We start from the raw sequence: 25,196 nt of genomic DNA, 5'->3' as shown, positions 1-25,196 counted from the left end.
TTGTTGAAGAATTTAGTAACATTTGTGTTTTGTCGTCTTTGGGCTATAGGTACTAAATCAATGGCGTAATTTTGATGGGAAAGAGGCCTATGCCTCCTATATTTTTGGCCTTTCCCTCCCCCAAGACTTTGAGATGCGCCTTTTTTGAGGGAAGCTCATCAAAAATTGTATTTTTTGGGATAGGACGGTATTTTTATTGACAAAATTGAAAAAAAAAACAACTTTCCCCCTCCCCCTAAATATTCCTAAACTGACGGCACTAAAATAAAGTGCTCTGTCCCAGTCATAGTTTGTCTCCTCTACCGCCTATAAAGTAAACGTGCTACTCCGAGCGTAACTAACGGATAATAATCCATTATGGTGGTTTCACATTGGCGTTCCACAATGGTTTGCTTAAAACCAATAAAAATTATAGCTTGTCTCTTTTTGGTGGATTATTTTCAGCTGACTAATCCTAGACCGTTTTACATTCTTTTCGGTAGCTATGAAATCACTATGGCAAAATGGCAATATAAAAAACGGCAACCTGAAACCGCTACTTTGTTAAGATATTTCACTTTGTATTTAATTTTTCTAATCTGTATCTTTTTGTTTTGGGCATGATAGTTTACTGAGATATAACGGAGCTCCTATCATCTTATCTTGCGTAAATCTTGCCTTGTTGCTTTTAGTAACCAACCACATACTTAATTTAAATTTTCTTGGGGGAGGACATTTCACTAAAGAGGGATGCAAGACTTCTCTCCCCAAGGATCTCCCTGTGAAGAGTTTTTTAAACATCAAACTACCTAGAATTTTCTGGGCAAGGTATTGTAATCAAGAGTAGCCTACTAAAATTTACTTGAAAAACTCATCCGCTGAACTAATTCACAATTTCCCGTGTTATAAGACATAAATTTTATAATGAAAGAAAGAAGGAAAAAATCGATGTTTGTTTATTACTATCAAAAATGATCTGCTATTTAAACAAAGGAGACTTTTTCTGTGCGTGTTTCGAATCTCGAAAAAATAATTGTGCAACCAATAATGTAACTTCTCCACTAATCTTGTAAATAAGAAAAGGAAACATAACTCATTTAAAAAAAAAAAAAAACTTTAAAAATGACACTAAGACTAAACGAAAAGAGATAATAATAGAATTCTGACTGTAGTAATTCATTCAACATGCTTAATTGCTAAGTATGAATATTAAATTTACAGAATAACTTTTGAATTGTCCCAGCCGAAAAGCTTAGCTAGGATTTCAGATCAGCGGAAGTCCAGGAAAATTTTTAGGCCCGAGATAGCTTGAACAAAAAGGCATCTTTGTGCAATTTAAGCTTAGCCTCTGCAAGTTACATCAACATGACTGATAACTGCGTAAAGAGTTTGAGCCTGGTAGGCAGTCCGAAGTGCCTAGTCTAGGCCATCTAGAAGGCTACCACAATCTTTACAGATAATGAAAAGGAGGCTACTTACGATTCTTTTCTTAAAAAGAAGCATTTTATTCATGAATTTCATGTCTGGTATGTTGACTGATTACCCTATGCGCTTTCAAAAGTCTATGCGCATATGGCACTATGCGCTTTTAAAAGTCTTCTGCATTACATTGTGCTCACCATACGTACGGAGATGTATTCGAATTGCAGAAAGACGCGTGGTATGGCGGAAGTGTGTCATGCGTTGTAGAAAAGCAGTGCTCTAAGATATACAGTAAGTGACAGAAAGCTGGTAGCCCCTCGGACTGCCCACGTTTCGTTTATAATATTTGCAAACATTAGCAGTAAAGCAACGTTGGTGGTGCTGCATTAGTAGTGTCACAATCCGTGCTAAAAAAAAGTGCAACCCTCAAGACAAGGAATCTGAAATGCCTTTATGATTTGTTTTATCTAACAAAAGTATGTAAAATTCCATTTTTGTATTCAAATGAATCTTTTGATTATTTGCCCATGACCATTATCGAGTTTATACCCTTAAATATTCAACCATATTACTTGTATTCATAAATAAACAAAAAGTCATGAATGAGTGTGCATTTTTACACCTTGTCCTTTCGTTCCAACTCGTTATTATTTACTTTATTAGGTCATAATCCAGTCTGCAAAAACCCCAGCAAAGAATCTATTTAGAAAAGACATATAATTTGATAGAAATTCCTTATTGAAATCAGAAAGACTGGATTTTAGAAAACATGTATAATATTATTTAAACATGCATATAATTTGTTTTAATAGTAAAAGGATGATTTATTAGTTAAACAGATACTAGACCAAAAAAACATTCTTCGCTTTCATATTTTATATGGTGCATATTTATTAAGCAGGTATTCTATCGGAAGCTGCGAGTTTTTAATTAATGATTGTATTTGGAAATTACCTTAGAAATTTAAATTTGTCTGCATGCCGAAGCCTAACCATCTACTCGGAAATTTAATATTGTGTGAGGGATGATTTTGTGATGAGTCTGAAAAAAAAATATTAGAAATTAAAATTTATTTATGTGAATAGGCCTATAGCATGTTATGGGAAAATTATTGAGGCTCAAATTTATGGGCTGGGTTTGGGAAGCGAAGTCCCCCCCCCCTAAAAAGAAGCCTATCTCATTTTCGGTTGTGTTTCTGTAAATAAATAGATCATCAGTTGTTCATAAATGTGTATGTTGTCTCTTGAAAGATTGCGAAAGAATATCGGATTTTGTCGTCCAAGCTTATTTCAATTTATTTATACAAACCAGCAAGATACTATAATTTTTCCTTTTTTAAAAATTGAAACTAGTATGGTTCTTATTTCGCATATGTTTTTGCATACTTAATTATATTATATAATGCGTTTGCTTATTTTTCCTGCTTTTGAAATAATTAAAAAGAATTATAAGAATAAGCAAAAATGTATCGTAGTGGACATTACATTAAAATAAATTAGTCATGTTAGAAGAGTTTCGATTTTAAGCCTATGGAAACGGACATTTTTAATGTTATTATTTTGATATCTTACATTATTACAAAAAAAATATCTTAGAAAAACGAATTAGAAGCCAAAATTGAATGACCAAGCCAAATTCGGGGAAAACCGTAGCTACATTTACAAATCATTTAAAGTAGCCTTATAAGAGATTTAAATCCCAGTGAGTATTGCAATAAATAAACAAAGAACTTTAAAACACATTACATTCATATAACATTTTAAATTTGGTCTACTCGAGGGAAATAAATTGTTTAAAATTCAAGAAGTTTGGTTTTCTTTTTCTACTTCATGCCAAATTTTAAATTATTTTAAAATTAAATAATTGGAAAATAGTTGCTGGAAATATCAGAAGATAAAATAAGATTTGAGTTACAAGTCAAACAAACCCATATAAACACATGACGTTTTTCTCCAAAAACGACTCTATGGTCTGTAAAAGAGGTGGCATAGTATTTAACCAATAGCTAAAAAAAAAAGAAAAAAGAGTAAAACTGAAACAAAAAGAAAACTACTCATTTTCTTTTTCTGGAAATAAGAATTCGATGACATATCTTATGTTCGCTAGTATCTCAAAATGTAGTTTTTCTTCTTCTATGGTATGACATATTAATCTGAAAACAAATAGGATAAATCATCTCCGATACATCGGCGCACCTTTGTCTACTCACCTCTCTTCCCTCACCGTTAATTATTCAACTGCTTCTGTCCTCCAGCTTGCAGTCCTACCTCATACCTCTTTGCCTTTGACATACACAAAATGACATATTGCATACTGCCCCTTAGCTGCAATGTGAATAGGGAGTAGTTAGAATTGACACGATCGGTCATCCTCGGTTGACCGAGCTGCTGTCACCATTTTTTTCATTTTCTTTTGCTTTAGTAGAACCTTTTGAAGTAGATGCTAAGTGAATTTCCATGTTATTCATCTTGCATGCCTAGAGAGAAAGAGAGACTGAACTGATTATCAGTTCAGCTGTTCTCTCTTCTGTGAAAGTGCTAAGTCTACATAATCCTGAATTGGGGAAAATGGCCTTTAAAGGTATTTACTTAAAGCCCATTTACAATAGGAATTTAGTTACACTTAAATTCACCTACTTTCGATTTCTGATATTGCCTGACAATATTAAATAGCTTTTGGTGTTTATCTAAATGCTAAAAAAAGCCAATGGCATAGAAGAACAGAGAGTTTACTTTTAAAAGATGGTGTGACTGTAAAGCGTTTCGTTCTTTCTACCGCCTTAACATTGCTAAAGAAAGGGTTAGTAAGGATTGGACGACGAGCAATTACAACAATGGGTAAGAAAAAGATGGCGACTTGCTTCTCTATTCGACAACTGTTTAAAGAGAAATGTAAAGGATTTTGAAAATACATCACGAAAATAAACTATGGAGTTAAAGCACACTTTTTAACAATGACGTAAGGGACAGTGATCTCTTTTTTTGGCCATAATTTTTAAAATGTACTTTCAAAGATGTTTTAGAAGTTGAAATCACTGATCTTTGGTTGGAAACAAAATTAGATTTAACTGATTCCAGAGATTAGTGCTCCTAAGAAAGAACGCAAAAAATACCTTTTTCTATATTTTTGTGAAATAACATTTCTGACTTGGAGACCACAAAGAATCTAACCCGATTAAAAGGGATGAATTAGAAAAAATAGTAAAAAGTTCACAAATATTTGTGTTACTTTTAATTTCAAACTGGCCGATTAGCAAGCAAACTTAAAGCTTTTTAAACTATTAAATAAAAAAACAAGTTTTTTTAAATGAAATTATGGAGCGACATTAAAACTTAAAACGAACAGAAATTACCCCGTATATGAAAGAGACTTCTCCCTCTTCAATGCCCTGCTCTTTACGATAAGTTTTTACTGTTTTAAATAGTAGAGTTGAGAGAAAGAGTAAAACTTTATTGCAAAGAGCAGGGCGTTGAAGAGGGAGACTCTTTCATATACGGGGTAATTTCTGTTCGTTTTAAGTTTTAATGTCGCTCCTTACTTTCAGTTAAAAAAAAACTTGTGTTTTTGTATAATTTCTGAACGTTTTTAGTTTATCTATGTTTTGATTTCGGCTCTCCGCAGATGAATAATTAAAGCAAAATTTGCATATTTATTTATTTGGCTAATTGGCTTTCCATAGTTTTGATCGAATGATTTTGAGAAAAGATAGGGGGAGGAGGCCCAGTTGCCCTCCGGTTTTTTGGTTACTTAAAAAGGCAACTGGAAATTTTAGTTTTTTACGATCGTTTTCATTAGTAAAAGATATACGTAAGTTACAAATTAGCTTACGTAACAAACTTCTATATTCGTATGTTTTTGTCACGTAAACGACAGGGTTCGCCCACTCGTCAATACTTCGCTCTTTACATTAAAGCTTAAATTTTTGTCCCTGAATCACAAAGGCCGTAGAATAAATAGTTGAAATTACTAAAGATACTTTCGCGTAAAGAGTGAGGTATTAGGGGGAGGTGAACCCCTTATATGCATATTATTTTCTGTTTATTTTAAGTTTTAATGCTACTCCTTACTTTCAGTTGAAAAAAGTTTTTCATATTTATTTTTTCATTGTTTTTTTTTAAATAAGGCTACAAAATGCTGCGCCCCCTTCATGTAAATCTTCTTCCCCCATGACGAAAATTCCTCCATGGAAAGTTTCCCCCACATAACCCCCTCTTCTCAACCCCTCCTCCCAACCAAAAAATCCCCCTGGAAACGTCTGTACGCTTCCCAATAACTATTACTATATGCAAACACTGGTCAAAGTTTGTAATTTGCAGCCCCTCCCACGGGGACTGTGGGGGAGTAAGTCGTCCCCAAAGACTTAGTTATAAGGTTTTTGACTATGCTGAAAATTTTTTTGATCCGACGACTTTGGGAAAAAATGAGCTTGGTAGGGGGCCTTGGTGCCCTCCAATTTTTTTGGTCATTTAAAAAAGGCACTAGAACTCTTCATTTCCGTTCGAATGAGCCCTCTCGCAAAACTCTACGACTACTGGGTCGATACAATCACCCCTGGGAAAAAGAAAAAAAAAACAAAAAACAAACAAACAAATAAACACGCATCCGTGATTTGTCTTCTGGCAAAAAATACAAAATTCCACACTTTTGTAGATAGGAGCTTGGAACTTGTAAAGAAAGGTTCTCTGATAAGCTGAATCTGATGGTGTGGTTTTGTTAAGATTCTATGACTTTTAGGGGGTGTTTCCTCCTATTTTCTAAAAGAGGGCAAATTTTTCAGGCTCGTAACTTTTGATGGGTAAGACTAAACTTGATGAAACTTATATATTTAAAATAAGCATTAAAAAGCGATTCTTTTGATGTAACTATTGTTATCAAAATTCCGTTTTTTAGAGTTTTGGTTACTATTGAGCCGGGTCGCTCCTTACTACAGTTCGTTACCACGAACTGTTTGATAAATCATTAAAAGGACTGTTTATACTCCCAAGCAAAGCTTAGGGCTTTTATTTTTATTTGGTATTTTAGAAAAAATTAACCAGCAAATGATATATATTTTGACATGTATTCTTATATACTTATAGTAAAATTTAAGGTGCAGTTGAAAATAAACTAATGTTGGATGTTTTGAGAATGGGGGTTGTTAGAGCAGGAGGATTAATGTTAAGAAGACTTAGGTAGTTAAATTAGGAGTAAATGGCGATGAAAAAGTAGTGTTAGGTACCAAAACGTGGATTGGGATCGGAACAATATACAAAACTTGTAGGCCTTAGTTAGCCTAAACGCTTCGAGTTGTTAGTAATAGTTACATTAATGAAAATATTACTCAAATTTTGAATTTATTGAAATCCATCGTCTATGGTTAGCATTTCAATGATTAGTGGAAACATTTCTGTGATTATCTCTCTGAATTTTAATATTCTTGTTTACGACACTTTTTTCCTGAGTACAAAACCGATCTATTGAGGTGTATAAGATGAGCCTTTACAGATAAAGAAGAAAATTGAGTAGAAACTTTCGAAACATTTTAAATTAAAAGAACAATACCAATATCTTCGTATTTCTAATGCTATTATTTATTCTAATTATAATCTGACGCTAGTTTTTCTAATGTTTCATTTTTATTTTATTTTCATATTTTGCACTTGTTGTTTTTTTTAATACATTTTTTTTTATATCAGTTAGAGTTATGTTGGAGTTCCAGCCCTCTGGCAGAAATTTAACCCATACTGCACGTTAAGATAGTGTGTTTTGCTGGATAATTTCATCTTTTCATTTTTCTAGATTAAACAATTACACCTTTTCAATCGTTCCGATGAAAACTTTATTCTTACAACTCAATTTACTGGTCAAAGGCTATGGCTAAGGGGAGGGTTGGACACTTTTCAAGTATGCTCATCCAATCTTCAAAAAAAGAGTTTGTAGAATTTTGGTGGGAATTCTCCCAAACTCTTGAACACGGTCAGCAAGTGCAACGGTTCTATCAAACATTATGTTCATTATTATTTTTTTAAGAGATGCGGTGGAAACAGCCATCCAGGTAGCGAAATCTTGTTTCCCCTTTGAACGTTTTAACATATCATGACTGTCAAGCACATATGTTTGCTGGGGAAATGTGGAACTCCTAAGGCCCAACAAATTGTTAAAGTGCTTTTAAAAAATGGATGAATCAACTTTAGTGGAGGGGGGGGGGTATATGTCTGCCGTCCCCTACAAAAGCCTAGTATCTACACAAAAATGCCGTTTTGAGATATAGATAGGCCTCCCCTAATATTGATAAGGTGGATCCAGTGGCAAAGTAAGAATTTCTCGATTTGCTGTTATTTCTGAAAATACAATATCTACAGGGATAAAAACAGATTTCACCCTCCAGTACCAAACTCCAGCATAAACACTAGAAGTGCAAAACCTCGCATGTATGCTACGTCCAGCAAAAAATAAAAGATGGGAAGAAAATGAAGTCCAGAAAGACCTCTGACAAAATTATGTATCTTAATCTGTTTCTACTTACCAAAAATGAGGAAAAAACTTGAAAATTGCAGATACTAGGTTTTTCGAGAGGAACACCAAAATAGGGTTTTCTTTGCAATCCCCCTCCTGCCTTAGAGGAAATTTTTGAACCCTTCTATCTTGGGGAAAAATTGAAAATGATGTCCCTAAAGTGAATAGGTAACTTCTACTATCCTTTTCAAATAATTTTTTTCTATAATACTTTAATATTTATAATATAATATATATATATATATATATATATATATATATATATATATATATATATATATATATATATATATATATATATATATATAAATATATATATATATATATATATATATATATATATATATATATATATATATATATATATATATATATATATATATATATATATATATATATATATATATATATATATATATATATATATATATATATAATATTTCTATAATATACGATCTTAATATAATTAAGTTTGCCTATTGCAAAGGAGAATTCGCCTTTATTTGGTCTCCTGTCCTGTAAATAACAACGAAAAGGACATTAATTAAGTGTAAGTGGTATAATAGGAAGTCAAATGCAGTAGATAATATCTTGAGGATTGCAATATACTTAGCATGGATGCTATTGACTTTAGAGGATAACGCCCAGTAATATTAAATTTATCTGTACCAGAGTTTATAGTCAAATGATTCTTGAAAAGCTCTGTAAATAATTGTTTATTTGAGGAACTTGTCTGAAGGCGGAATTTGGCTGCAGTAATTCAGAATGCCTTTTGTAACATTTTTTTCCCTTTTAATCTTTAATTCACCAAACTAAAATCATCGTGGTTTTCCATTATCGCATTTACTTTGCAAGATATTTCTGGCTTTTTGTCTTTTTTTTTCAAAATGTATTTCCTTCTCTCCTAGTTTCCTGATATACTCGGAAAGAGACACATCGATACCAAAATTGCTTGTCACGTGCCGAAGGTCCCAAATGTTTTTTTTTTTGAAAAATAGAATAAATTGTAGAAAAACAAAACAGTTCTAAAAAGAAATTTCAATAACCGTGTACACCCTGTGGTACATGTCTCGTACAATAGATGGTAGAAGTGTGTCAGCCATGGTACAAGCAGCTGTAGTCTGGCTCTAAATGCATCACGCGTGGTTGAAAAATTGGTCCTCCAACGTAGACTTCTGTAGGTGGAGAGTGTATAACCCCTCGAAAATAGCTGAAGAAAGTACAGCCCACATTTCCAAATATTGTTAACATAAAACAAAATGAAAGGTGAAAGAAAACAACTCAGTACTTGCACTGTTCATTGAATGATTAACGCCGCATGGATCTTCAAATGATTTGGCTTTTCACTATTAAAAATAACTTTAGAATTCAAAGAAGGATTTAAAAAGACCTCTCTAGAACAAACGATTTAGTTGTCTATAATTCTCATAAAAAGTAACGAATAATATTTAAATCAGAGACTAAAATCATTTTAGATCAGAAGAATAAATCAGCCTTTTAAATGCTTCTTTTGGAAATTTTATAAATTATTTAAAATTTAGTTTTAAGAATCCTTTCTTAATGTTTATACTATCTTTCTTTCTTTTCAGTTCAAAATTGGGTTGGATGGAGGAACGACACACGAAATGGCAAACCAATTGAAATTGTTTTTGAGTTCGATGCTATTCGGGATTTTTCTTCCATGGTTGTCTACACAAATAATCAATTTACGAAAGACGTACAGGTAAACATTTTGCTGAACAAGTATTATCTATAGCCCTTATTTCATGTATTTAGTCCATTTTGTGGTTGGTGTCCTATTTTTTCGTAAATACACCCCATCCCTCACAAAAACAGAAGCTTGAATTGACTCTAGTTACCAACTTGAGGGGAAAAAAGAACATAGTGGTCTGTTTTAATAATCTCTTTACAAAAAACTAGAATGCAAGAAAATAAATTATATTTGTTTGCTACCATAACTGATTTAAGTATTATGGCAATATTTAGCAACTCAGTTGTATTTCTAATTCAAATAGTCATAATCATGTCTTCATTAAGATAATTCATAAAAAATAAACTTTCAATCATTTTCTCTAGACACAGCTTCCGTGTTTTTCTTCCCTGGAATGGAAAAATCTAAACCATGAAAATTTTGAATGATACCGAAAGTAAATAAAGCTGGGAAGAGAAAAATTGTCTGGTAGCTTCTATCTATGAAAGTACCGCCACCGAGTTCCGCCAAAATCTAAGGTGATGGAGCACAGACTTGGATAATGAAATGGAATTACCCATCTGAAACGGTGCATGGGAGGGACAATGACCCCCATCAGCCCTCCCTCCCTCGGATATGTCAATGGATTGGGGTCAAATGTAAAAAATAGTAATTTAAGCGAGGTATAAAATTTATCCATTAATAAGTCTGATTTGGGCTAACAGCAAGACGTAATTGTTCAGAAAGCTATGTTGCATTGTATTTCAAGTCTTTAAAATAATAACCTACTAAAATATATCACTCCTGAAATCTGAAGATAATTACACGCCATAAGCTAATATAAGCAATTTCTTGAGGACCTATCACCTTTAAAATTGTTTGTGGTCTGCATAGTGACGTTTTACACTTGTATATATTTTCCCTAGTGGTTTCATTTTAATGAGGCTAATTAGAGGCTAAAACTTGCGATGCTAGTTTTGACTTTAATTTAAATGGGATTTCTTCTAAGCCCGTGGCTCCTTAAGTTGGTGCTACCATCCCTTGTCAATAATTAAATAAAAAAAATAAAAAATTCAACTGAAACTAAAGAGGAACATTAAAACTTAAAACGAACAGAAAAGATTCCGTATATGAAGGGGTGTGCCTTCTTCTCTCCACACTGAATATCACTCTCTTCAAGCTGAAGTTCTTAAGCACTTTTTAAAACGTTTCTTATTCTAATTAAGTGGTCCATGTGTTTCAGGAGTCGTTCTTTAGGATTTGGAATAAAAGGTCTAACTTTGGCGTAAAGAGCGGGGTATTGGATGCAGCCCCATCCCCATATACGAAATAATTACTGTTCTTTTAAGTTTTGATGTTGCTCCTTACTTTCAGTTGAATTTTTTTTAACTTAATTTTTGATCGTCTTTCAAATAACGTCGGAAATCCACCCCCCCCCCCCTCCTTGGAAATCCCCCCGCCAACGAAAATTACCTCTATGAAAGGTTCTAACGCTTAAAATTCTCCCCACTCCCCGGTAAATGACCGCCGGAAAATTTTATACTCGCTGCAAATTCCCCCCATAATTTTTTAATCCCACGAAAATCTCCATGTGTAAAATTAAGTCTCGAGAGAGGAAAATAGACAAATAGGACGAATTTCGTATAAGAATTCCGGAAATGTCCTCTCGTGTAAAATTTCTCCTTGAAAGCTCTCCCCCCGCAACTTTTCTCCCAATGGAAAACTCGCCCAGTAGAAAATACCCCCCCCCCCCAGAAAATTTTCATTCCCGAAAAGTGTATGTATTCTTTCCAATAACAAATACTAAATTTTAACAATGTGCAAATTTCATAGTTGTAGCCCTTTCCTTGGGGGCTGTGAGGAATCATGTCATACCCAAAGACATAGTTATTGGACCTTTTCAACAATGCTGGACCAAATGGCTATCTTAAACTTTTGGTCGGCCACCTTAGGGGAATATATATAATATATATAAATAGAGTCTAGTTGCCCTCCAATCTTTTTGTTCACTTAAATAAGCACTAGAAGTTTTCATTTCCTTTTTAAACGAGCCTTTTCCCAATCTTTTAGAATCATTGGTTTGATACGATTACCGCCGGGAGGAACAAAAGAAAAACAAACAAATAAACACGCATCCATGATTTTTCTTCTAACAAAAAATATAAATTCCACATTTTTCCAGATGGAAACTTGAAACCTCTATAAAACTATTTTCTGATACGCTGAATCTGATGGGGCAATTTTCAATAAAATTTCATGACTTTTGGGAGAAGCTTCCCCTTTTTGAAAATAAGGCAAACTTTCTCAGGCTTGTAACTTTTGATGGCTAACATTGTATTTTATGGATCGTATATATTTGAAATTCGTATACAAGTAAAAATTCAGTTCTTTGGAGTTGTGGTTTCTACTGGGTCGAGTCGCTTTTTACTTACAGTTCGTTGCCACGAACTGTTTGACTAACACTGGTTTTGTTTTACATTAATTTATGCAATATAATAACACCCTTTTTAACACCTTTTTTAGAGGACGACCCTAAAAAAATTCAAAGTTCTAATGAATTTTCCAACAATTTTCCACCTTATTAGCGTAACTCAGCTCTCTTTTGAGACTTTGTTTACCCCTCCTCCAACAAATAAGTGCGGGTGATTTTATCTTCGTTTTTTAATGCCATAGACTAATATTTGTCTGCTTGTCTTTCAAATAGACAATGGTACTAAACTAGAGAGGTAGTTGGTAAGAACTTCATGTTCTAAGGCTGAAGTTCCCAACATTTTGTGCATGTTAAACAATGGTCAATTTGATTCTATGCACCGTTTTTTTGGTGAATGTTCATTTCAGTCATTTATTTTTTTCGCTTCCCAGAGTTAATGAAAGTTTCCCTTGTGCATTATAACATTTATCAGAGAGGGTGAATTCGGGTTTTGACAATGCATATTGATATTAGGATTTTGACAATGCATAGGTGAGACTTAGCCAAAAGTGGCTGGAATCCAGTGCTATAAACAGAATTGTTCATATTTGGGAGGAAAATAGGGATAATTGGCAAGCCAACATATTCATGTCCTATTCCTTCATTGAGATAATTCCCCAATAATACTACACAAGGGCTACCACCAACGCCATATCCACAAGGGAGGGGGGCTAATGGATTTGACCCCCCTTGGAATGTTTGTTTGACTCGTAAAAGCGTAACACAAATGTATGTACACAACTTTTTCATGCGTTATTTAAGTTTTTTGTGTAGCCCGTTCCCCACGAAAAGAATAGCTCCCTCCACCGAACAAAAATATTGGATATGGCCCTGGTTATAACGCTTTTTTTGTAGGAAGAGTAAAATGCTTTTATAAGGCCTTTTTGTTTTAAAATCTTCATGTTTTGTAGACCTTTCAGCCTTTTTTTAGTGATGTATATGCTTGTGGCGTTTACGAGAGATGTTTGCCTGATTTTCCCTGTTCCTTAAGTAGGGGATATCTTAACTAGGGGATAAAACAGTTACTTGCCTTCGGGTATAGGATCTGTTGTGGGAGAGGGGGGCACTTTGAAACTGACACTAATCCGGATGCTGGAAAACCTACCAACACCTTTGTTTTGCCATAGCAGTAGCTCATCTGAAAAGAAAACTACTACAAAACAAAATAAGAAGACAATAATATTCCAGGTCTTCAGTGAATTGCAAATTTCATTCAGCATAGATGGACAGCTATATTTAGGAGAAGCGATTATACTGAAACCAGAGGAAGATAGAATCTTTGAGACACCTAAGAACATAAGCTTAAAACTACACCATCGTTTTGGAAAGTTTGTTAAACTCAGACTATTCTTTGCAGCAAAATGGATACTCATAAGTGAGGTCACATTTAAATCAGGTAATACCATTTATTTTATTGAGCAAAGAATCATATTACACGGTAGGCCTTTAAATTATTAAAGCATTGGAAGCCATTCTATTATACACATGGATGATGATATATTACAATAAACTGTAATAAATATTTATAATTATGACATATATTACCAAGTATTCTTATATCGAAGAGGAACTATACTGTCTGTTTCGGTACCCTATTTCCCGTTTATGTTACTATTAAGTGGCACCAAGTGGATCACACTTACTACAGATCTTTCGTGACATATTTCTAGAATTAATCTGCGTACCATGAAAAACTAAGGAAATCCAATATTATTCTCAAAATCCATGGTCCGTGGAAGGTCTTCAACTTCCCAAAGCCTTTGAAACTCCTCCCCATACAACTGCATTATGATGCACCTTTTGAATAAATAAGCACATACAGAGATCAGGAAGTATCATGAGTGCAGTTTAGGTGAAGGTCGAACTGAAAGGTGTATCTAGTGAAAGTAGATCCCCCTTTAGAATAGGGAACTGTATAATTTTGGGTTGGACGATGCCTAACCTTTTTAAGTGAGCTGAATACCCTTCACTGAAACAGAACTCTAGCTATGACTAATTGTATAAATGATGGTTTAAGCAAGTGTTGTAGTATCTGAAACTGGGTAAGTTGATATTTAAAAAAAAGTGTCGTTTGAAATAGAAGGCTATAAACTTAGAACTTCTTCAAGGGGAAAAAGGGGAGGGGCTTTAAGTTTGCTTCACAAACAAAGATTTAAGATGTTTCCATAAGTTCCTGTATTTTACTATGAATCGCATTTTATGGCCCTTCTCACTGATATGTGTGGAACCATTTAAAAACTTGCCACAGATCGAAGGGTTCTACGACTGTTTTTGCCATAAAAAGCTAAACAAAAGAAAGAAATATAAAGTAACGAATTCAGCAGAATATTTTACATTTGTGATATCCGAATACTCATTGAACAACATAGAAGGAAGTTTTTTTTTAATATTTTGAATTAAGGTGAAACATTGTCAAGTTATTTCTTACCCTATAAGTTTTATTAATTTTCAAATACACACACAGAACCATAGGAAACATTTGAGTATCATGTGTTACTGGACTTCTCAAGAGTTACTCTTGCTCCCTTTTTTAGTCTAATTTAAGCTACTTTTAATGAAAATTTGGAATGCCATAGCCTCCAAAACTTATTTAGGCTTGTATCATCTCTTTCATTTATAGCTTGTCCATTCATTAAATACTCTTTCATATGTGGGGCTATATTATTTTCATCGAAAGTCTAGCCAATCTTTGGGTTTCCAATTTAAAAATGTTGGTTTTTGGCTGCTTTTCCTCGGTGCTGAACATATTAGCATTATGCAAGGGTATGCTCTTATTCATGGGTACGGTGCAATAAACGAAATTTATTTGAGGATACGGTGCTGCATATACTAGTATTCATATGAGGACACGCCCTTATTCATGGATACGGTGCAATAAACGACATTTATATAAGGAATCGATGTTGGACATATTAGTATCATGCAAGGGAAGCGTCTTATTCATATACATATTTCTTGTACCATTGATAAAAAAAAACTGTTTTGTTCTTTTTCTATTTATTTTCTTTTCTTTTTTGTCAAAGCTTAGGAACACATCCTAAAAAAGCCATATTGTAAAAACAATCCTATTTTATCATTGCATATACCTTTTTTATCTCTCCAAGAATCAATTGGTCTTATTTTGGTAACGAAAAAAAAATGATCAGGATTCTATGCTTGAAAATCAATCAAGTCAATAAGAAACCAATTTCTGTTGTTTATGAATGGCCAAAACTAGCTTCAGGAAGAAGGATATTATTTAATTACGTTACTGAACAGCTTGAATCATGCAACAAAACTACCCGCAAGGGAAATTGAAAAAAAAACGTATAAAGAAAAAGTAATAAATGATAGCATAAACTCAAACAATGGAAATGGCTCGGGTTTAACAAATGACACAAAAATTTAGTATCCAATCAGCGCATCGCTGGAAGGAAAATAGAATATTTTTGTCAGTAATTTATTAGTTTATGGTTACTATTAATTTTATGTGTTCTATGTTGGTGCGAGTAATTTTCATTAAAAAATATTGCTGAAACACAATTGCATGTTCTAGTCCTATTTAGAATAATGCCACTAGATATCTATTCATCAAGCAGAAATGAACAAAATTTGCATGACTTCTTTTTGACTTGAAAGATTGATCATTTGAAGGTTTGATCATTTATTTAACTGACCAGATTTTTAGTATTTGCCCTCCGAAATTTTTTGAGGAGGGGCTGTCTTTTCTACGAAAAATACTAAAAAGTAACATGTATCTAGAGTGGTTATTTACTCGGACTTTTTCAAAAAAAGAAAAAAGTTTCTACGGATTTCTAAAGAAGTCTTGGAAGCAAGTAAGGAGAAGGATGTTTTTTGCTCCTTACCACATGTACCCTTGCTAAGTGAAAAACTTAAAAGAATTTTACAGAACAATGGCCTAAAGCTAGCTTTAAAGAGTAGTAATACTTTGGGTAGTTTTCTAAATTCTGGGAAGGAAATGACTTCATTGGGGCAACAAAGTGGGGTCTATCAGGTCCCAGGTACTTGCAGAAGCTCATATGTGCGACGTACTAACCAAAATTTGGAAATGAGATTACTACAGCATATATACTCTATTTCATCAGCTTTACACAAAAGTTACAAGCCTGAAGATTTCACTTCATTCCTTTCGGAGCATATTTTTAATTTTCCAGACCATTTTTTTTTGTTCGATAATGTCTCTTGATCTCTAGGGACCAGGGTTTAAAGCAAACATTTTTGCAAAACTCTTGAAATTAAGAAAAGTTTTTCAAGAATATTGCTTTAAACAGACATGGGTGAATTTGGTTTGAACTCTATTTACGATAATTTATTAAAATCAGATAAGTTCGGTTTACCCTATGCGACTAACCTCTGTCCAAGTGTTATTTCATCCAATACTAACGAACCGGATCCAAGAAGGTCAAAGAGACTCACTTCCGTTTTTCATTTGGAAAGAATAAGATTATTAAACAGTGGCCTATGTAGTTTATTTGGTTTTGTATATAAATGATTGTTATGGCACTTGGTATCAACCAAATGACATATAGCAGTCGCCAATTCTGTCGGTCTGTCGGTCTGTCTGTCGGTCTGTCGGTCCCGGTTTTGCTACTTTAGGCACTTCCAGGTAAGCTAGGACGATGAAATTTGGCAAGCGTATCAGGGACCGGATCAAATTAAATTAGAAATAGTCGTTTTCCCGATTTGACCATCTGGGGGGGGGGGGAGTAGGGGCCGGTTAATTCGGAATAAAAAGAAAAAATGAAGTATTTTTAACTTATGAGCGGGTGATTGGATCTTAATGAAATTTGATGTTTGGAATGATATTGTGTCTCAGAGCTCTTATTTTAAATCCCGACTGGGTCTGATGAGATTGGGGCGAGTTGGAGGGGGGAAACCTAAAATCTTGGAAAACACTTAGAGTAGAGGGATCGGGATGAAACTTGATTGGAAAAATAAGCGCAAGTCCCAGATACATGATTGACATAATCGGAACTGATTTGCTCTCTTTGGGGTAGTTGGAGGGGGGAGTAATTCTTAAAAATTAGAAAAATGAGGTATTTTCAACTTACGAACGGGTGATCGGATCTCAATGAAATTTGATGTTTAGAAGGATATCATGTCTTAGAGCTCTTATTTTAAATCCCGACCGGATCTGGTGATGGGGGCGGGGAGTTAGAAGGGGGAAACCTAAAACTTGGAAAACACTTAGAGTGGAGGGATCGGGATGAAACATGGTGGGAAAAATAAGCACAAGTCCTAGATAGATGATTGACATAAACGGAACGGATCCGCTCTCTTTTGGGTAGTTGGGGGGGGGGGGTATTTCTGAAAAAATTAAAAAATGAGGTATTTTTAACTTACGAACGGGTGATCGGATCTCAATGAAATTTGATATTTAGAAGGATATCGTGGCTCAGAGCTCTTATTTTAAACCCGACCGGATCTGGTGACATTGGGGGGGGGAGTTGGGAGTGAGAAACCTAAAAATCGGAAAACACTTAGAGTGGAGTGATCGGGATGAAACTTGGTGGAAAAAAAAACACGAGTCCTAGATACATGATTGACATAACCAGAACGGATCCCCTCTCTTTGGGGTAGTTGGGGGGGGTTAATTCTGAAAAATTAGAAAAAATGAGGTATTTTTAACTTACGAACGGGTGATTGGATCACCATGAAGTTTGATTTTTAGAAGGCTATCGTATCTCAAAGCTCTTATTTTAAATCCTGACCGGATCTGGTGACATTGGGGGAAGTTTGGGGTGGGGAGACCTAAAATGATGGGAAACGCTTAGATTGGAGGGATTGGGATGAAACTTGGTTGGAAAAATAAGCAGAAGTCTTGCATACGTGATTTACATAATTGGAACGGATCCGCTCAATTGCGGGGGGGGGGGGGGTAATTCTGAAGAATAAGAAAAATGACGTATTTTTAACTTACGAAGGAGTGATCGGATCTTCATGAAACTTCATATTTAGAAGGACCTCATAACTCCGATATCTTATTTTAAATCTCAACCGGATCAAGCGTAATTGGGGGGGGGGCAGTTGGGGGGACCGGAAATCTTAGAAAATACTTAAAGCGGTGAGATGATGAAATTGGATGGGAAGAATAGAAACCTGTCTAAGATACGTGACTGACATAACTGGACCGGATCTGCTCGCTTTTGGTGGAATTGGGGGGGGGGTAATTTTGAAAATTGAGGTATTTGTAACTTACGCAAGGGTGACCAGATCTTAATGAAATTTGATATTCAGAAGGATCTTGTGCTTTAAAGTTCTAATTTCAAATTCCGACCAGATCCTGTGACATTCGGGGGAGTTGGAGGGGGTAACCGGAATTCTTGGAAAACATGAAAATTGGAGTATTTATATCTTACGAATAGATGATCGGATCGTAATGAAATTTGATTTTTAGAAGGAATTCATGTCTCAGAGCTCTTATTTCAAATCCCGACCAGATCTTTTGACATTGTGGGGATTTGGAGGGGGGAAATCTTGGAAAAACACTTGGAGTGTAGGAATCGGGATGAAGCTTGGTGGATAGAATAAACAAATGTTCTTGATACGTGATTGACAGAATCGTACTGGATTCGCTCTCTTTGGGGGAGTTGGGGGGAGGGGTTCAGTGATTTGGCGAGTTCGGTGCTTCTGGACGTGCTAGGGCGATGAAAATTGGTGGGCGTGTCAGGGAGCTGCACAATTTGACTTGATAAAGTCGTTTTCCCAGATTCGACCATCTGGGGGGCAAAAGGGAGAGGAAAAATTAGAAGAAAATTAGTTATTTACAACTTACGAGTGGGTGATCGGATCTTAATGAATTTTGATATTTAGAAGGACTTTGTGACTCAGAGCTCTTATTTTAAATCTTGACCGGCATTAAGCCTCTTATTTTCCTTTTTAAATCAATCTATTGATTCATAGAATTTTGTTAGAGGCTCATACCATATGATCTCTTGGCTCTTAGCTCTTCTCGCCTCGTCACAAGTGCCATATGAGCTCTTAGCTCTTGTTTTTAATTGTTTTAGTTTAGGATTACTACTGATGACGGTCACTGCATACGTGACTGAAATATCTAGTATTTGTGTGAAATTTATCACTGTCTATTAAAAGGATTATATCCCCATTTATTTATCATCACTGAAAGGTAGTGTGATCTTCGAAATTATTTAAATTAATCCTGAGTTCAAGGCCGTGTCGCCTAAAAAAAAATCTATTCTTGTAATATTTGTGATGATTTTTTTTCTCCTGAGGAACCCTAAAAAAGTCCCCTTTCTTGTTCGTATTTTCTCTGAGTTTTAAAAATTTAAAAAACTGTGCAAAATCTTATAACAGTAATCAGGCTCTGGAAACACTCGTGGGCTTAAGAGCTTGTCTAACTGGCCACTCTATCCTCTATGTTTATTACATATTTGTCTCTTTGTCTGTTAATGCATATTGTTAAATCGAGATTAGGAATGTTTTTCTTGTCTGTGGATTCAAAATCCTCATTGTTATATTTGCACGGTCGAACATTCGGCTGTTTAGGACTAATGTTGTCGACATGTCTCCAAATAAAGATTTATATTTCAACTAAATTTTCATAACAATAGAAACAAATTGCTTTAGGTACTAACAACTGGTGTTTGGTATTTGGATCTTGAATAAACATCTTTGATAGACATTTAGTGTGACCTATTATTGTCCCTTTGAAAGGAACATTTTGCACAAGTTCTAGTAAATACAGCCGGGTTTAAGGCTTTTGTGATGTCAAGTTAATTTTAAATCTTTTCACCTTAATTTGATTTTTAAGATGCTAAAAATTTTAAATGCTCTGGGTTTCTCTAAAAGCCATGACACCAGATATATGCGTGTTTCTGAAAATATTAAAATTGAAGTATCTTAAGTGGGCACCAGAATTCTAATTAAAAGGGAGAGTTTTGTCTTGCTTCTTGTCTCGAATTGCAGGACCTTACAAATTAAGTTTCGAAGATGATTCAAGTCAGTCACTCGTATCAGTCAGAGAGCCACATGAGAGAAATGTTGATATTTAAGCTTTTGCCTGATCAGCAAGTAGCATAAGGCTTTTCTCAAAATTGCTTTATCTCTCGCTGTTCAATCATAGTCCGTAAAAGTCGACTAAAAATATATAATAATTTATAGCGTTTTGCAAAATGAATATAATCCATCTTGAAAATTTGCCTTTAAAAGGTGTATTCTTTATCAGTTGACTAGGTTGGAAAAGAGGTGAATACTACAGCTGTGCTGCGCACGGATTACTGGAATTGGGGTATCGGTATTTTAAATGTCGACGGGAATGACACACACATAGTTTTCCCTTTGCTTTATCATTAAAAGCTATTCCTTGGATACCACTCAAATTGTGAAAAACTGGAAGTTTATATCCGATTCCGAGAATATTCTGAGACGCTGAAATATTCAGTGTCTGTGTATCAACTTTGCATGAATTTTCCAAGCAATCTGTTTTTTTTTTTTGTTTTTTTTTGTTTTTTTTTTGCCTTCTTCTTACACTTTAGGGCTGTGATATAGTTGGTTTTATGTTTCCTTAGAGACAAAGAATTTTGGTTAAGGCTATCGAGAAATAGGGATTGCAGGAACGGATTGCTTTGATTATGGAAGAGATAGAGATTGTGGAAGGTTTAATCCTTCTGTGCAAGAAAGCTTTCTATAGATTTGAAAGAAAGTCATTGTCGCCGCCTGTAGTAAAAACCGAAACCTCCTTACCTATCTTTACGACTTTTGAATATATTTATCGGAAATATAAGTCGGAAGCGGGAGCTCAAATATTTGCCGTCTTCTGACACTACCCTTCATTTCTGTGCTATACGACCAAAGCCACAGTTTTTAGATCACCCAGATGTTCGGCTGGACCTTCCAGGATGGCAAGGTTATGTCAGTTGAATCCACCATTAAGGTGTCCCCAGATCGTTTGGCCACTGAGTAATGGTTGTGCTTATTTAGAGGAAGTAGACCATGGAATTTACTTTGTGGCTGTGGTGGGAAATGTTTTAATGTTTGCTTCTTTTATGCTGTATAATTGATTTTTCTAGTTCTGTAGTTTTCAAAATTTCTTCTATCTATAATGTAGACTCAGGTAAAAATTTGAAATGCTAAGCTTTTAAAAGGTATCTTTTGAAGTTTGTTTGTTAATATATACATAGTGCAAAATAGCTCTCAGTTGATGTTAGAAGCAGCTGCTAGAATATTTGAGTAATTTTTTTTAGAAAAAAAAAATGCAAACTTCAAGGTCATCAGCATTGCGGAGTACTCTTAATCAGTGGTATCAATTACCATAGGCTCTGAGATCATTGTTGAAAGTTTTATAATGAGCTTTATAATGAAAGTAGTGATAAAAATAATGATAAAAGTTTAATAATGAGCTTTTAAAAGGTGTCTTTTGAAGTTTGTTTGTTAATATGTACATAGTGCAAAATAGCTTTCAGTTGATGTTAGAAGCAGCTGCTAGAATATTTGAGCAATTTTTTTTTAGAAAAAAATAATGCAAACTTCAAGGTCATCAGCATTGCGGAGTACTCTTAATCAGTGGTATCAATTACCATAGGCTCTGAGATCATTGTTGAAAGTTTTATAATGAGCTTTATAATGAAAGTAGTGATAAAAATAATGATAAAAGTTTAATAATGAGCTTTTAAAAGGTGTCTTTTGAAGTTTGTTTGTTAATATGTACATAGTGCAAAATAGCTTTCAGTTGATGTTAGAAGCAGCTGCTAGAATATTTGACCAATTTTTTTTTAGAAAAAAATAATGCAAACTTCAAGGTCATCAGCATTGTGGAGTACTCTTAATCAGTGGTATCAATTACCATAGGCTCTGAGATCATTGTTGAAAGTTTTATAATGAGCTTTATAATGAAAGTAGTGATAAAAATAATGATAAAAGTTTAATAATGAGCTTTTAAAAGGTGTCTTTTGAAGTTTGTTTGTTAATATGTACATAGTGCAAAATAGCTTTCAGTTGATGTTAGAAGCAGCTGCTAGAATATTTGAGCAATTTTTTTTTAGAAAAAAATAATGCAAACTTCAAGGTCATCAGCATTGCGGAGTACTCTTAATCAGTGGTATCAATTACCATAGGCTCTGAGATCATTGTTGAAAGTTTTATAATGAGCTTTATAATGAAAGTAGTGATAAAAATAATGATAAAAGTTTAATAATGAGCTTTTAAAAGGTGTCTTTTGAAGTTTGTTTGTTAATATGTACATAGTGCAAAATAGCTTTCAGTTGATGTTAGAAGCAGCTGCTAGAATATTTGAGCAATTTTTTTTAGAAAAAAATAATGCAAACTTCAAGGTCATCAGCATTGTGGAGTACTCTTAATCAGTGGTATCAATTACCATAGGCTCTGAGATCATTGTTGAAAGTTTTATAATGAGCTTTATAATGAAAGTAGTGATAAAAATAATGATAAAAGTTTAATAATGAGCTTTTAAAAGGTGTCTTTTGAAGTTTGTTTGTTAATATGTACATAGTGCAAAATAGCTTTCAGTTGATGTTAGAAGCAGCTGCTAGAATATTTGAGCAATTTTTTTTTAGAAAAAAATAATGCAAACTTCAAGGTCATCAGCATTGTGGAGTACTCTTAATCAGTGGTATCAATTACCATAGGCTCTGAGATCATTGTTGAAAGTTTTATAATGAGCTTTATAATGAAAGTAGTGATAAAAATAATGATAAAAGTTTAATAATGAGCTTTTAAAAGGTGTCTTTTGAAGTTTGTTTGTTAATATGTACATAGTGCAAAATAGCTAGCACTTGCTGTTAGAAGCTGCCATAGTGTAGCTTTACATTATTCGGCAACTGCTAGAATATTTGAGCGATTTTTTTAAGCAAAAAAAAAGAGAACTTCAAGGTCATCAGCATTGTGGAGTACTCTCAATCAGTGGTATCAATTACCATATGCTCTGAGATCATCGTTGAAAGTTTTTACAAAACGTATTTTTCTAAGAGGAAAAAAAACATGATTCTTTCAAATTTGGAGGATTAGCATCCTCCCCGTTTGAATATACAACGCTTGTATTCGTAATCCACACTGTTTATTACTCCATATTCCGTTGTCAAAGCTTCTGCTGCTCGCTGATCATCTATTGGTCACATTTTTGGGAGTGGCCCCCTGACTATACCGAGAAAGTGTGATGTCTAATATGAAGTATAGCTTAGATTATGTGTCATTCTTTTGGAGGATTCAATAAGAAACACGTTTTTTCTACTGAAAGTAAGGAGCAACATTAAAACTTAAATGAACTAAAATTATTCCGTATATAAGAGGAACTAACCCATCCTCAATACCCTCTCTTCACGCTAAACTTTTTTAAGAAGTTCTAAAACAGGTTCTGATTCTAATTGCACGGTTCTTGTGTTTCAAGAATCGTTCTTAAAGAATTGAGATAAAGGGTCGAACTTTAGCTTAAAGAGCGTGGTATTGAGGAGGGGCAGCCTGCCCTATGTACGGGATGATTTCTTTTCGTTTTAGGTTTCAATGCTGCTCCTTAATTTCAGTAGAAAAAAAATGTTTTTAAAATGTAATTTCTGGTTGTTTTTCATATAACCCCAATAAATCTACCCCCTCACTCCTGGAACCCCACACACCCATGAAAATTCCTCCAAAGAAGGTTTTTTAACCAGGAAACTACCCCTGGACAATTCCATCCTCGCTGCGAATTCCCCCCAGAATATTCCTTGCTTACGATTCCGCCAAAAAAAATACTCCTTAGTATACTTTCATTTGAAGAAAGACTTGTTTTTATCTAATTTCTGATTCTTTTTAAGGTCATTGGGGAATCCCCCTGTGTGGAAATAGTTTACTGAACATCTCCACCCACCCCCCTCTCAGTGGAAAGTTTCTCCCGCAGACTTTCTCCTAGTGATATATCCCTACGGAGAAATTTCCCATGGGGGACCTTCCCGTCACGCAGAAATTCCCCAGAAAATTCCGTGAAAAATGTCTTTATACTTCCCAATAACAAATACTATATATAAAAAAGCCCTTTCTCCGATGATTTTGGGAGTCATGTCATTTCCAAAGACATAGTTATTGTATCTTTCAACTATTAGATAAAAAAAACAAGTCTTTTTAACTGAAAGTAAGGAACTACATTAAAACTTAAGACGAACATAAATTATTCTGTATATGAAAAGGGCTGTCCCCTCCTCGACATTCCGCTCTTTACGCTAAAGTTTTCTATTATTTTCAAAAGTAGAATTTTGAGAAAGAGTCAAACTTTAGCGCAAAAAGCGGGGTGTCGAATAGGGGACAGCCCCTTTCATATACAGAATAATTTCTGTTCGTTCTAAGTTTTATGTCGCTCTAGTTTTTTTCTTATTAAATTTCTGAATGTTTTTTAATTAATGCAGGTTCGATTTTGGCTCACTGTAAATGAATAATCAAAAATGAAATTTGCATATATCATAAATGGCTTTCTCAAAGTTTTGATCGGACGATTTTGAGAAAAACGGGGCAGGGGAGGGGGCCTAGGTGCCCTCCAAATTTTTTGGTTACTTGAAAAGGCCACTAGAACCTGTGTAACGAACTCCTATATTCAAATATTCTTATTACGTATATGTGGGGATTCATCCCCTCGTCAATGCCTCGCTCTTTAAACTAAAGTTCGAGTTTTGTTCCATTTCTGTAGGAACGACCCCTGAATCATAAAGGTCGTTTAATTAGAATAGATAGCTCTTTTGACATTACCAAAAATACTTTAGCGTAAAGAGCGAGGTATTGTGGAGGGGAAGAACCCCCTCATATACGTAATAGTTTCTGTTCGTTTCAAGTTTTAATGTTGCTCCTTACTTTCAGTTGAAAAACATGTTTTTTCTTAAATTTAATTTCTCATTGCTATTTTAAATAATGCTGGAAAATCCAGCGCTCCCTTCATCGAAATTTTTCCCCCATGATAAATATCTCAATGGAAAGATACTCCCACATAAACCCCACATAAATTCCCTTTTTTAGAGTTTCGGTTACTATTGAGCCGGGTCACTCCTTACTACAGTTCGTTACCATAAATTGTTTGATACTGAACAAAATGGCTATCTCAAAATTTTCCTCAGGCGACTTTGGGGGAAAAGAGCATGTGAGGGGGACTAGTTTCTCTGCAATTGTTTGGTCACTAAAATGAGCCCTGAAACATTTAATTATCGT

General features: G+C 34.4%; 1 protein-coding gene across 1 annotated transcript in view; it reads left to right on the top strand.

The window, feature by feature from the left end:
- LOC136037067 (discoidin domain-containing receptor tyrosine kinase B-like) overlaps positions 1 to 25,196 on the top strand; it is a 184,432-nt gene that overhangs the window by 78,043 nt on the left and 81,193 nt on the right. The window contains exons 7-8 of the mRNA XM_065719504.1: positions 9,486 to 9,619; positions 13,245 to 13,452. Coding sequence (XP_065575576.1) covers positions 9,486 to 9,619; positions 13,245 to 13,452 — 342 coding nt within the window. The remainder of the gene's footprint in view (positions 1 to 9,485; positions 9,620 to 13,244; positions 13,453 to 25,196) is intronic.

This window comes from Artemia franciscana, chromosome 16 (assembly GCF_032884065.1).
Source record: "Artemia franciscana chromosome 16, ASM3288406v1, whole genome shotgun sequence".
NCBI classification, from domain to species: domain Eukaryota; kingdom Metazoa; phylum Arthropoda; class Branchiopoda; order Anostraca; family Artemiidae; genus Artemia; species Artemia franciscana.
The sequence above is the reverse complement of the archived record's forward strand: the minus strand, read 5'-3'. Positions and strand labels throughout refer to the sequence as shown.